The 14,109-nt window shown below is 37.8% G+C and overlaps 2 protein-coding genes across 4 annotated transcripts; both read right to left on the bottom strand.

The window, feature by feature from the left end:
* Nucleotides 1-1,866: 1,866 nt before the first annotated feature.
* Nucleotides 1,867-2,832, bottom strand: LOC308436916 (olfactory receptor 10C1-like; the record flags this gene model as incomplete). 2 transcript variants are annotated; one of them, XM_080937925.1, is made up of 2 exons in its annotated part: nt 1,867-2,072; nt 2,493-2,832. In XM_080937925.1, the coding sequence occupies 2 exons, from the start codon at nt 2,830-2,832 to the stop codon at nt 1,867-1,869; spliced, it is 546 nt and encodes a 181-aa protein (XP_080794051.1). The 2 variants fall into 2 exon arrangements, with proteins under 2 accessions (XP_080794051.1, XP_080794050.1); XM_080937924.1 differs by having other exon boundaries at nt 1,867-2,832.
* Nucleotides 2,833-12,811: 9,979 nt separating this feature from the next.
* On the bottom strand, nt 12,812-13,777 carry LOC308436918 (olfactory receptor 10C1-like; the record flags this gene model as incomplete). Of its 2 annotated transcripts, XM_080937927.1 has the most annotated exons (2): nt 12,812-13,017; nt 13,438-13,777. In XM_080937927.1, the coding sequence occupies 2 exons, from the start codon at nt 13,775-13,777 to the stop codon at nt 12,812-12,814; spliced, it is 546 nt and encodes a 181-aa protein (XP_080794053.1). The 2 variants fall into 2 exon arrangements, with proteins under 2 accessions (XP_080794053.1, XP_080794052.1); XM_080937926.1 differs by having other exon boundaries at nt 12,812-13,777.
* Between the last annotated feature and the right edge of the window lie 332 nt (nt 13,778-14,109).

A 14,109-nucleotide genomic window follows, 5' to 3' on the forward strand; every position in this document is an offset into this window, starting at 1 on the left:
TTATTAAAGAAATCATGAATTTGGCAGGTAAATAGATGGGTCTTGAGAATATCATTCTGAATTAGATAATCCAGTCTCTAAAGGACATACACAGTGTATATTCAATTATAAGCAGACATTAGCCAAAAAAAAAAAAAAAAAAAAAAAAAAAACAAGGTAACTATGCTATACTTCACAGACACAAAAAAAGGTAAATAAGAATAAAGGCAGAAATAAGGATGCTTGAATCTCACATAGAAGGGGAATATAATAGTCATAAGAGGCAGGTGGAGAAAATCAACTGGGCATGAGAGGGATAGGATGGGAAATGGAGGTGAGGTTCAATATTAGGTATGGGGAGGGACAGGAAGGATGACCAGATAGCCTTGAGAATGAAAGCAAACATGCAACTGACAGGTGTGAGAAGGTAGCAGGCATATCCAGGAAGAAAAAGGAACATGGAAAAAGAGAGGTACCCCAGAATCCATGGATGTGTGACTCTCCACATTGAGTATATGGGACCTAAAGTAACCACCTCAAGTAGCCAGGCAGGAACCCTAGTAGAGCCATGGGAACAGCAACCCACCCATATGAATTGACCAGAAATATATCCTGTCTACAAAAAATGCTGACATGGAGGATAGAGCAAAGATTGAAAGAATGGTCACCCAATAACCAGCACAACTTAAGACCCATATCAATTCCAAGTACCAATCCCTGACACTATTCATGATACCATGTTATGCTTGCAGAGAAGAGTTTAGCATGTCTCTCCTCTAAGAGGTTCTATCTGCAGCTGACTCAGATAGGTACAGACACCCACAGACAAACAATTTGTAGAGCTTGGGGACTCATGGAAAAACAGGAACAAGGGTTGCAACCAGTAAGAAAATAGGGACTCCACAGAAAGACCAACAGAGTCACCTAACCTGGACTTTCAATGCTCTCAGAGACTGAACTACCAACTAAAGTACATATGCAGGCTAGACCTAGGCCACCCTGCACATATATAACTGATATATAGGTTAGATATCATGTGAATCCTGAACAACAGGAGCAGGAGCTATCCCAAAAGCTATTGAATACATGTGGGATGTGATATTTCTAGCTTGGCTGCCTTGTCTGATCTCAGTGAGAAAGGATTTGCCTAGCCCCACAGAGACTTGAAGTCCAAGTGTCTGCGTACTCCCAGTGGGTAACATACCAACTCATAGAAGAAGGGAAGGTACAATTGGAGAAAGAATTGTGAAAGGGGGTGACTTGGTGGGGTGCAATGAATAGGATATAAAGTGAATGAGTACAATACTGATGATGGTGAGGATGATGATGATGAAAATAAAAACCAGAAAAATTTTCATAAAAATTCTTGAAATACTTTTTATGTTTTATTTAATGTTTTAAATAAAATTATGTTAAATCTAAGCAGTCCAGTATATAGCAATATTTATACATTTTTGGTATATAAAGGTTCCAACAGAATTCAGTTGTAGTATATGACACTTTTTAATAAAATACAAATATTACTGAAATAAGATCTTTTATGCACTTACTATGGAATACAGAGTTATGTGAGATATGCTCAATAAAAGCAAAAATTATAAGGACACCGGAGTCTAGAATTTTAAGACTTCTGAGATATTACTAGAAAATTTACATTGACATTTTGGACTTAAACAAAATGGAAAATCTCTCTATAGTATTTTACTCTTTACATGAATTTATTAGTATTTGATTTTATTTCAGAATTAGCCATTAGAAAATAGAGCTGAGTATAGAAGTACCTTCAAAATTACATAGAGAACAAATGGCAAAGAATGTTCCTGTTTTTATTTGTTTAATCTGGCTCTTTTGCACATTTTTATTAGCCAGCAGCTCTGCATGGTTCTGTTACCTATTTCTTACCAGAACTTTCTTCAGGCCCAGAGTTCTTCTCAGTGCTGCCTTTACTTCCTTGTTCCTTAAGCTATAGATGATAGGGTTCAGCATGGAGGTCACTGCTGTATAGAAGAGGGCCAAGAGTTTGTCCACACCTGGTAAGTGGTTGGACTTGGGCCTCAGATAGGTGGCAGTTGTTGAACCATAAAAGAGTGTGACTACAAGTAGGTGGGAGGAACACGTGGAGAGAGCTTTATGGCGTCCCTCAGGTGAAGGCATCACGAGTACTGCAACCAGTATTCTGACATAGGAAGCTATGATCAGTATAAATGGACTAAATATGCAGAGGACAGCTGCCACAAAGATGGCGGCCTCATTTTGGGATGTATCACCACAGGCAAGTGCTAGGAGAGGTGGAAGGTCACAGAAGAAGTGGTCTATCTCACAGGGTCCACAGAAGTCCAAGGAAAAAATAAAATTGGTCTGTCCTAGCCCTACTGTGCATCCCATTCCCCATGAAACTATTGCCAAATGGGCACATACCCCACGACTCATTCTGGTTGCATAGTGCAATGGGGAGCATATGGCTACATAGCGGTCAAAGGCCATGGCTGCCAATAGGCAGCACTCAGTTATACCAAAGTATATGAAGAAAAACATCTGTGTGGCACATCCTTCCCGGGAGATCCCTCTGGCCTCACTCACCAGGCTCTGCAGCATCTTGGGTATGACAGAGCAAGTATAGCCGATCTCTAAGAGAGACAAGTTGGCCAGAAAGAAGTACATGGGGGTGTGTAGAGATGGGCTGGTGCATATAGCAAGGGCTATGAGAGCATTTCCTGTCAGTGATACTAAGAACATGAGGAGGATGAGGGTGAAGAGGAGGAAGCATTCTCCAGGGACCTCAGAGAACTTGGCAAATGCAAAGCGTTTCACAGACAAGCTGTTCTCCTGCCAAAGAGAACAGTTGATACTCATCTCCTAAAACAAAGGACAAAAATATTATAAGAACTCATGCAGATTATGGAAATTTGTGTGTGTGTGTGTGTGTGTGTGTGTGTGTGTGTGTGTTCATGGTGTTCGCGCATGCTTGCCCCTATGAGCACTAACTGGTTTGTAATAAATATATAGATGTGCTTGTATTTGTACCATACAGATACCAATTTTAAGTATTTTTCTTGGTTAGTTTCTATCTTATTTGTTGAAATAAGGTCTGTTACTTGACCTGGAGCTACTTATTTTTGCTAGACTGAATCAGGCATCCACCTCCTTTTGCCATTCAACCCTGAGTTTTGGAATTATATAAATGTTGGATTGCTCACTCTTTCATGGGTACAGTGAATCCAAACTCTGCTACTCATGCCTAAACAATAAGTATACTTATTACTGAACCATTTCTATAGTACATCATTTTGTTAATTCTAGAACCTCTGGTAAATTAGAAATTTGTTAGCTGAAACATTTTCATTTTTTTTAATTCATAAATCACACTCACCCTCAAAGTTTTCGGAAATTAAATCCTTTCCCTTATTCATACTACTGGGTGATTTCTTTTCTTTCTTTCTTTTTCTTTTTTTTTTTTTTTTTTTTTAGAATTTATGCTTAGTTGTCAACTGTTAAATGACAAAATATTAGCAATATACATCCTTTCCTTTCAAGTACTGTGTGGCTGATACAGAAAGTGTTTGTAAGTTAAGTGTTAGCCTAGACTGCAGAGTGGCACTGTGCTAACAAAGACAAAAGGTAAAGTGGTGGTCAGTTGTTCATTTAAGTTTCCTTTAGTCAACTGTCAGTGCTAATATGAAAAGGTTCTTCCAAATTCATATTTGTTTCATCCTTCCTGTTTGCACTTGCTCTCTTTACCATCCACTGCCTTTCTTTCTTGAGACAGGGTCTCACTTTGTACTTTTTACTTACTATTTTTAAATTTACTCAATATTTACCTAATGGGTACTGACACTTTTGCAACAATATTTTTTGAGTTTATAGACTCTTCATTTGTCAATTAAATTTGCAGGTATATGTATACCTGTTGTATATTTTCACACTGTTTCCTCAGTGACATAGATTTAGAGGCCAAGGGCACAAAGAGGAATGTCAGACTAGGGCTTAACCAGTGACTTCAAAAATGTTCTTTGTATATAGCCTCATCCCACTTTAACTGCAGCAGCCCAATGCAATAGTGATGAGGGCCATGGGCCAGGGGAAATGGAAGCAGTCCTTGTGGAAGGATCAATAGCAGTAAATACTGGCAACCTAACAGCATGTGCAGAGTTGCTCCCTCTATGATTTTAGTACTTAGAGGATGAATAGGAAAATAAAGCCAGTCATAATTATACTTTATACCTTCCAAAGTTCATAGTCAAATAAAAAATTGGTGTATCAGAAGGTCTCTAAATACTTTAAAAACTAATATCCCATACAAATGCTATTCTGTTGAGATATTTTAAAAATAGAGAATCATACAAAATGATGTGAAAAATTTGAAATCCGTTAAAACTTCTCTCCCGGTTATTTGAAATTATTTTGAAGGAAGAAAATTCTGTCTAAGTTTTCTCTTGCTTTTAGGTCTCCATGAGCTGTTGAGTTAATTCTCAGTAAGTTAAGATCAATGTAGTTAAATTCCATTTGAGATTCATACCAGAAAATTCTGTTTTCACAATGACCCATGAATGGAGCGTGATGTCTCATGTACTGTATGTAGACACATACAGGTCCCTATCTCAAGGCTCTTCAGAGAGAAAGAAGCATCAGAATAGGCTTCATTGGATAAGCCTCTGTCTGTAATTTTAAGGTAATCTTCAAGAAAAATTTCAGATTTGTCTATTTGAACTATTTCAGCTTAAATCTGCAAAGGTTTTGAAATCCAGTGTGAATGCATCGTAAAATGTTCATTAAAGTGCAAAAGTGCCTACCCTGAGAAGCCCCTTGTGGAGGCAGTTAGGGACATCATGTGCCTATCCTCTTGTAGTGACCAATCCAGAATCAGAAAGAAACCATTCACATAGTGTCATAATGCAATATTTTCTGTATCCATTATGAGTTCTGTTTAATACATAGGTCTTCAATGTTATAAAGATCGAATGTGTAGTAAACAGTGGAAGGCTTTAAAATATTAGAAATGTTAATTTGTGGACTTGATTTTTTTATCTCCTCTCCCATTTCCCATCTCCCCCCACCTCTCTCTTTCTTCTCTTAGCTGAAGGGAAGTTGATAAAGCATTAACACTTTTTCTGAAACACAGAATTGTCTGTGTGCAGCAGGAGATACCCATCATCACTATGTAGTCACATATTATAATAGTACATGCAGCTTATGATAATTGTTAGGAAAAGATTTTTGAGAGGCTCACACCTGACTTCTCAGTTTTCCCACAATCACTCACCAAAAGATTATTTGTCACCAGCTGAGTAACATGTTAGCTCAACACAATAGAAATTGTTGGATTACCTAGCTAGATTACAGTGCACTGCAATGAGTGAGTCTCTACTTCACAGCATTGTGATGTATTGATTTCCCATGGACTTAAGCTATTTTTTGACAAAGAAGCCAAGATTCTGATTGGACTTTTACATCCCTCCAAGATGGATATGTTAAATAACATAACAAGAACTCAAAAATGCTTTGAGTGTCTGTTGTTCCTTTTTATAATTTCATTCACTTTCTCTAATTCCAGTATTGGACACTTAGCTGTGGCACATACCTTCTATTCCAGCAAAGATGAGAGAATCACTTCTTTTGCTTCTGATTAGCCACCTTCTGGCTTTCTCTAGGCCCTCTCCTTACCAATTCTCATTATCACCTTTAAACCTGTGCATTAAAAACCCTTGTTGCAGTAAAGAATTACATCTGAGGTCAGGAGGCCTGTGTATCCCAGGAGAGAACACTATGTCCTCTGAGGCAATAATTCAGCATCTCACAAACTTACACAGGCACACAAGATGAAAGATGATAGAGGTAATGAAATAAATCAATAGATGATAGGTAGATAAATACATGATGATAGACATATAGATAGATAGATAGATAGATAGATAGATAGATAGATAGATAGATAGATAGATAGATAGATAAATAGATAGATAGGTAGGTAGGTAGGTAGGTAGATAGGTAGATAGATGGATAAAGGTTACAGTAATTATACAATAATATATTTGAGAATCCATGTTCTTGAAAACAATGATTACATATACATATATATTTTTCACTGATATTCTCTGTGCTTTGAGATCTGTTGGATCAGCAGTTCAAGACATGCCTCATCTATGTAAGATATTTTTATTAGACTCTATTTACATTTGAGATATTATTCTTTTCCCCACCTTGCTCCCATCCCCCGTCCCCCTCCATTTGCCTTCACAAAGTTACACTCCCTTCTATTCACTCTCTCCACCCCATTGCCTTGGCATCCCCTACATTGGGAAAACGTGCCCTCCCTGGACCAAAAGCTTCTTCTCACACTGTTATCTTCAGCTACATATGCAACTGGATCAAAAGGTCTCTCTCTGTGTGCACAAAGGTTGGTGTTTTTGTCCTTGGTAGTATTGAAGTGTTTGGTAAGATGTTGTAGTAACCATATTATGCTGGATGTAGTGATGTACACATTTCATCCCAACACTGGGCAGACAGAAGTAAGTAAATCTCTGTGAGTTCGAGGCAGGCCTAATCTACACATGGAGTTTCAGGACAACCAGGGCTACACAGAGAAACTCTATCTTCAAACATAAAATAAATAAAAGAAAATAAAATAAAAATGACAAGAAAAAAGTCTGCTGATATTTTGATATAATTTGCATGAAACCTATAATTTAATTTGAAGATTCCTTGTGCAACCTTGCCAATGAGTAAAGTGGCTATTTTCACAATATTGGCTCTTTAAATCCAAATCCTTTCACATTCTACTGTCTTCTTTAGTTTCTTACTTTAGAGCCTTAATTTTTTTATTGTACAGGACTTTCATTTTGTTGATTAGGTTTATTTCCTGGTATTCTTTAAGTGGCAGTTGTGCATGGGATTGTTTTCCTGAGGGGTTGGAGAATGGCTCAGAGGTTAAGAGCACTGGCTGCTCTTCCAGAGGTCCTGAACTCAATCCCCAGCAACCACATGGTGGCTCCCAACCATCTGAAATGGGATCTCGTGCTCTTTCTGGCCTGCAGTCACACATGCAGACAGAAAGATGTATACATAACAAATAAATCTTAAAAAAAAAAAACAAAGCAAACGTGAACAGATTGTTTTCCTGACTTCTCTTTCAATCTGTTTTTTATCAGTTCATAAATAGGCTGTTATTTTTGTGTTCTGAAACTTTGCTGAAAGTGTTATAAAACTGTATAAAGGTTTTGATAAAAAGTTACTGTAAAGCAAAGGAAACTGTGAAGCAAGTGAATGTGTAGCCCACAGAATGTGAGCATATTTTTTGTCAACTATTCATAAGACAGAGGATTTGTGTCTAGAACAGTATTTCTCAATTTTCATAACACTGCCACTCTTTAATACAGTTTGTGATGTTCATAAAATTATTTTGTTGCTACTTCATATCTGTAATTTTGCTGCTGTTATGAATCCTAATGCAAATATGTGTTATACAGGATATCTGATGCAACCTTCAGGGGGGTCAAGCCTAGAGGTTGAGAACCACTGAAGTATTCACTGAACAGCCCTCCTGATTTCTAAATTTTGTCTTTGAGTCTTTTTTTTCTGTCTTTTCTATAATCATCCTCACTTGCATCCCCCTCAGAGGACTGTTTAGCTTTGAACTAGAAGCCCAGTGCACCACCTCTGCCATTATTAATGATATTTTTTATAGTGCAGATAGGAGGCTAGCAAAACTGTCATCTGAGAGGCTTCACCCACAGCTGATAAAAACAGATGCAGAGATACAGAGTCAAACATTAGGCAGAGCTCAGGGAACCTTATGGACAAAAGAGGATTGAATAAAACAGAGGTGAAGGATACCACAAATGGAGACTTAACTCACCTGTCCAGTAACAGCAAGATTTATTCTGATACAAAACCAGGGATGGGGCATTGAACATGGAAGAATGGATGGAGATGTGTTGGTCTGTAGAGCAGGGGATAGGGGTTGGGAGGTGACAGCATCATGTGATGAATCCCAGAAAATTAGACTCCAGGGACCAACATCAGGGTGCATATTTGGATTTATTGTGCAATGCTCTTGCATATATACAGTGTTTGAGCCAATCCAAAGCCTCTAAATCCTCAGCCAATTGTATCTTGGTGCACCTTCACTGTGCCCCAATGAAAGCCCTGCCTGATGATGTCACTCAGAAGGATTGGAGGTGGGGTAATAAAGGGGAGTTTGAGGAGTGTAGATTTATGTTAAGTCAATATGTGATTGGACAGTGGTGGTAGGTGAAGAAAAGGTAGGAAAAGAGAAGAGGAACAGGGATTGAAAAGAAGAAACCAAGATGGAGCCAGAGAAAGCAGATGTAGGTCCCGGGGAATGAAATGGGACATAGGTAGATATAAATATTTAAAGAGATTCTATAGGTCTTTATCTTGTATGGAATGACAGTTTGTATCTTTGTCTATTGGATGTAATCTTATTGTGTAGAGAGTTTGTGAACTGAGAATCTATTATATAAACCCATTTGAAAAGTTACTGGGTTTGAAGTGATATTTGTGACAGGCAGTGGAGGAAAGACACCAAAATGGTAATTCCACCTGGGAAGAAACAAGTAAGGCAAATAGAGTGAACCAGCAGGGAAAGGAATCATGTGGAGGGGACATCATGCAGAATGAGTGACCGGGTCCGTGCATCTGTAGAGTGAGACCACGGGTGCCGCTAAAAGGTTAAGAATTCTATTTAATATTGACCGCAACAGGTGGCACCCACTAAAAGGTTACGGCTGTCAGCCTAAGAGTTAGTAAAAAAAAAAAAGTTTTTTATTTTCTAAGAAGGGGCCAGCATCATATTGAGTCATGTGATATCTCAAGCATGGGAATCTTAAACAAAAGAAACACAGACAGCCTCTGCTGACAGGCCATGGTGTCCTGCGGCGAAAAAGCAGGCAACCAAGTACACAAAAGACATTAGTAACTATTTGATTTTTTGACAAAATTCTTTTCAAAAGTCAAAAGGATTGTTTGTTTGTTTTAAGATGGTATAAAGAATTAATATTCAAGTCAAGTTTGTTTTTTGTTTTGTGTGTGTGTTTGTTTGTTTGTTTGTTTTTAGTTAGAAAAAGAGATTTCAGAGTTTACCCGCATCACTTGGGAATTTTTACCCGCGGTTTGGAATTAAGATAGGATATATACATCAGACAGAGTGAATACAAATATATGTTAGACAAGTTATTAATAAATAAAGATCTGACCCTTCAGATTGAGAAGACAGATTGAAATACTTCGGACTAAAGTTCTAGTTTTACAAATTGCTTACTTAATAATTTGTGATTGTAAGTTTGTTTTGTGAATTACTCCACTAAGGAGGCCACATGGCTTGTCAGATGCCGGCTAGCAAGAATTTATAATTATCTTAATTGTTTATATTGTTTCAAAAATGGATATAATGTTGAGTTTTGTGTTTATATTATTTCTCTGGAGAAGAATACAAGATATTCTAATTGCCAACTAAGGGACAGGCTATTTTGGGAGAAAGATTTTTGTATTCAGCTTGAAGAAGCTATGAAAGTCGTTCCCCGATTCCCTGGACCTTGGGGGGTGAAAAATAGTTATTGTATGGTTGTTTTTATGAAGAATTTAGAAATGGTCATAATCATACAGGGAGAAATTAGCCAGATTTGATTATACAGCCATAATCTTATTTTGGTAAATAAGCTAAAGTTATATCTTTACTGGTAGAAATCTTTCTAATTGATATGAAGTTAGTTACAATTTTTACAGTGCTATAAAATTTATTTGGTATAGATTTAAGGTTTCTACACTGTTTTTAGTTGACTAAACAATACTAGTTAAAGGCTAGATTAAAAAATCATGGTTCTGAGTTAATAAAAGAGTGTTTTTGAGATATTTCAACTAAAAATGGCCAAGAGTATTTAAGGCTTAACAGTTCAGAAATGCTTTTGTAGTAAGATGTTTTTCAAAACTGTCAGAAATCCATAAATTATGACATTTAGTTTTATTTCTCTTTTGTTGAGGCATATCTGCTCTTTACAGTTGCCCTTTGGTGGAATCAATGAAGAAATTAAGCATCTCTACCTTGAAGTGAGGTATAGTTTGTGGCTAGGCAGCCACTGGGCAGAAACTGCCAAATTTATCAATAGACTAATACTATCCAGAAAGGAACACTGTGCAGAATAGTTGACTAATAATTTTTGCTGAGCCAAATTTAACAGCCTTTTAAAATTTTGACATTTCAAAGTCTGTCAGTGTTTCTGGGCCAGACGGCTGATGACTTACTGTCACATGTTGCTAACAGGGGACTGCTAGTGGAGATTTGTCTCTACAAACTCTCTCAGCTCTGGAAACCATATTAGGTTTCCAATATTTTTAGATATTTGGCCATTCTCAATTTTTTTGTCAAAGTTGAAGATTAATTTGGTTTTATAGCCTACCCAAGCTAATTAATTTTGAGAAAACATAGTAATTTAAAATATTTTCAAGTGGTAATACTTGTACATAACTTACACTTAAAGGTAAAGTATTCTCAACAAGAACATAGAACAAAACTTTTACAACCTATCAAAGGAAATGCCTATAAACATACAAAAACCTTATAGAACACCAATTAGACTGGAACAGAAAAGAAAATCTTTACATCATATAATAATAAAAATATCAACAGAAGAAAGAATATTAAAAGCTGTAAAGGAAAACCGCCATATAATATATGAAGGCAGACCTATCAGACTTACACGTGACTTCTCAACAGAAAATCTAAAACCTACATGAGTCTGATATCTTAATATCTTGAAACTTCTGAAAAACAATAGGTGTCATCCTATACTACTATGATCAAGAAAACTCTCAATCACCATGGATGGAGCAACAAGATGTTTCAAGACAAACCCAAAGCCAAACAATGTCTATCCACAAATCCAGCTCTATAGGAAAAACTAGAAGGAAAAATTGAACCTAAGAAAGAACTACATCCAAGAAAATATAGGAAATAAGTAACTTTGCATCACCAAAAACAAGGACTACACACGCACGCTATATGAATGGCAAATGGATAGATCTTGAGAATATCATTCTGAATGAAGTAATCCAGTCTCAAAAGGACATACATAGTGTGTATTCAATTACAAGCAGACATTAGCCAAAAAATACAAGATGATTATGTTATATGTCAAAGACCCTAAGAAGGTAAACAAGAAGGAAGGCAGAAACAAGGATGCCTGAATCTCACCTAGAAGAAAGATATAATAGTCATAAGAGGCAGATGAAGAAAATTAACTTGGTGTGACAGGGATAGGGTGGGGAATAGGAGTAGGGTTCAAAATCAACTGTAAAGGAAGGATGACCAGATAGCCAAAGAATGAAAGAAAATCTGCAACTGACAGAGTATAGGAAGGTAGAGGGCATCTTCAAGAAGAAAAAGAGACCTGGGAAAAGGGAGGTGCCCCAGAATCCAAGGGTGTATGACTCACTACATTGAGGATATGGGACCTAAAGTAGCCACCTCCTATAGTGAGGCAGAAACCCTAGTAGAGCCATGGGGACAGCAACCCACCCATATGAATTGACCAAAAATATATCCTGTCTACAGGAAATACTGGCATGGGGGACAGAGCAAGGACTGAGGATGGTCACCCAATAACCAGAACAACTTAAGACCCATAACAATTCCAAGAACCAATCCCTGGCAATATTCATGATACTAAGTTATGCTTGCAGACAGGAGTTTAGCATGGTTCTCCTCTAAGAGGTTCTATCTGCAGCTGACACAGAGAAGTACAGACACCCACAGAAAAAGAATGGATAGAGCTTGCGGACTCATGCTAAAACAGGAGCAAAGATTGCAACCAGTAAGAGGATAAGAACTCCACAGGAAGACCACATACTTATCTAACCTGGATCCTCAATGCTCTGAGACTGAATTACCAATCAAAGAACATATACAGGCTAGACCTAGGCCTCCCTACACATATTTAACTGATATGTAGCTTGGATGTCATATAAATCCTGAACATGATCCGGAGCTATCCCAAAAGTTATCAAATGCATGTGGGATGTGATATTTCTGCCTTGCTGCCTTGTCTGTCAATGAGAGAGGATTTGCCTAGTCCCACAGAGACTTTAAGTGCAAGGATTGGGGTATACCCAAGAGGAAACTGACCAACTCATAAAAGAAGGGAGGTGGAATTGGGAGAAGAAATGTGGGAGGGGTGACAAGGTGGGGGAGCAATGGGTGGGATATAAAGTGAATGAGTACAATACTGATGATGATAATGATGGTGACAATGATGATGAAAATAATAAAAGCCAGAAAAACTTCCATATAAATTTTTGAAATACTTTTTATGTTTTATTTAACATTTAACATTTTAAAACATAAAAAGTCCAGTATATGACAGTATTTATACATTTTTGGTATATATAGGTCCAAAAAAATTCAGAGTTGTGGTATGTGGCACTATTTAATAAAATACAAATATTACTGAAATAAGATCCTTTATAAAATTACAATGGATTACAGAGTTATGTAAGATATGCTTGAATAAAGAGCAGAAATCATAGGGACACCAGGGTCTGGAATTTGCAAGACTTCTGAGGTATTCCTTGGAAATTTAGATTGACATCATGGACTTAAACAAAATAGAAAATCTCTGTAGAGTATTTTACTCTTTACTTACATTTTTTAGTATTTGATTTTATTTCAGAATTAGCAGTTAGAAAATAGAGCTGAGTAAAGAGGTACCTTCAAAATTACATAGAGACTCAACAAGCAGCAAACAAAGAATGTTCCTGTTTTCATTTGTTTAATCTGGCTCATTTGCACATTCTTGTTAGCCAGCAGCTCTGCATGGTTCTGTTACCTATTTCTTACCAGAACTTTCTTCAGGCCCAGAGTTCTTCTCAGTGCTGCCTTTACTTCCTTGTTCCTTAAGCTATAGATGATAGGGTTCAGCATGGATGTCACTGCTGTATAGAAGAGGGCCAAGAGTTTGTCCATTCCTGGTAAGTGGCTGGACTTGGGCCTCAAGTAGGTAATAGATCCTGAGCCATAAAAGAGTGTGACTACAAGTAGGTGGGAGGAACACGTGGAGAGAGCTTTATGGCGCCCCTCAGGTGAAGACATCACCAGTACTGCAACCAGAATTCTGACATAGGAATAAATGATTAGTAAAAACGGGCTAGATATGCAGAGGACAGCTGCCACAAAGATGGCGGCCTCATTTTGGGATGTATCACCACAGGCAAGTGCCAGGAGAGGTGGAAGGTCACAGAAGAAGTGGTTTATCTCACAGGGTCCACAAAAGTCCAAGGAAAAAATAAAATTGGTCTGTCCCAGCCCTACTGTGCATCCCATTCCCCATGAAACTATTGCCAAATGGGCACATACCCCACGACTCATTCTGGTTGCATAGTGCAATGGGGAGCATATGGCCATGCATCGGTCAAAGGCCATGGCTGCCAATAGGCAGCACTCAGTTATACCAAAAAATGTGAAGAAAAACATCTGTGTGGCACATCCCTCCCGGGAGATTCCTCTGGCCTCACTCACCAGGCTCTGCAGCATCTTGGGTACGACAGAGCAAGTATAGCCGATCTCTAAGAGAGACAAGTTGGCCAGAAAGAAGTACATGGGGGTGTGTAGAGATGGGCTGGTGCAGATAGCAAGGGCTATGAGAGCATTTCCTGTCAGTGATACTAAGAACATGAAGAGGATAAGGGTGAACAGGAGGAAGCATTCTCCAGGGACCTCAGAGAACTTGGCAAATGCAAAGCGTTTGACAGACAAGCTGTTTTCTTGCCACAGAGAGCAGTTGACACTCATCTCCTGAAAGAAAGGACAGTAAATTATAAGAACCATTTTTTCCTCTTAGGGAAATTATTTCTTTTGTTACTTTAAGAGTCTCAGTTACATCAGAGACAGAACATTTTCTGCAGTCAGAAAATCCAAGCTTAGAAACAAGGATTCATTCTCACAATTTATCATGTCTAATATTTTCTCTGTTCACATCAGGGTATTTTCCAAAGTGTACTGAGATTCATGCAGAGTGTACAACGATACAAGGATTTACAGAAGATGGTGTACACAACTAAAGATGCTCAGGCAGAAGGCTTACCATGAGTCTGAGTTGAGCTACACATTCAGAGTAAGCTACA

This window comes from Micromys minutus, assembly GCF_963924665.1.
Source record: "Micromys minutus genome assembly, chromosome: 25".
Classification (NCBI taxonomy): Eukaryota; Metazoa; Chordata; class Mammalia; order Rodentia; family Muridae; genus Micromys; species Micromys minutus.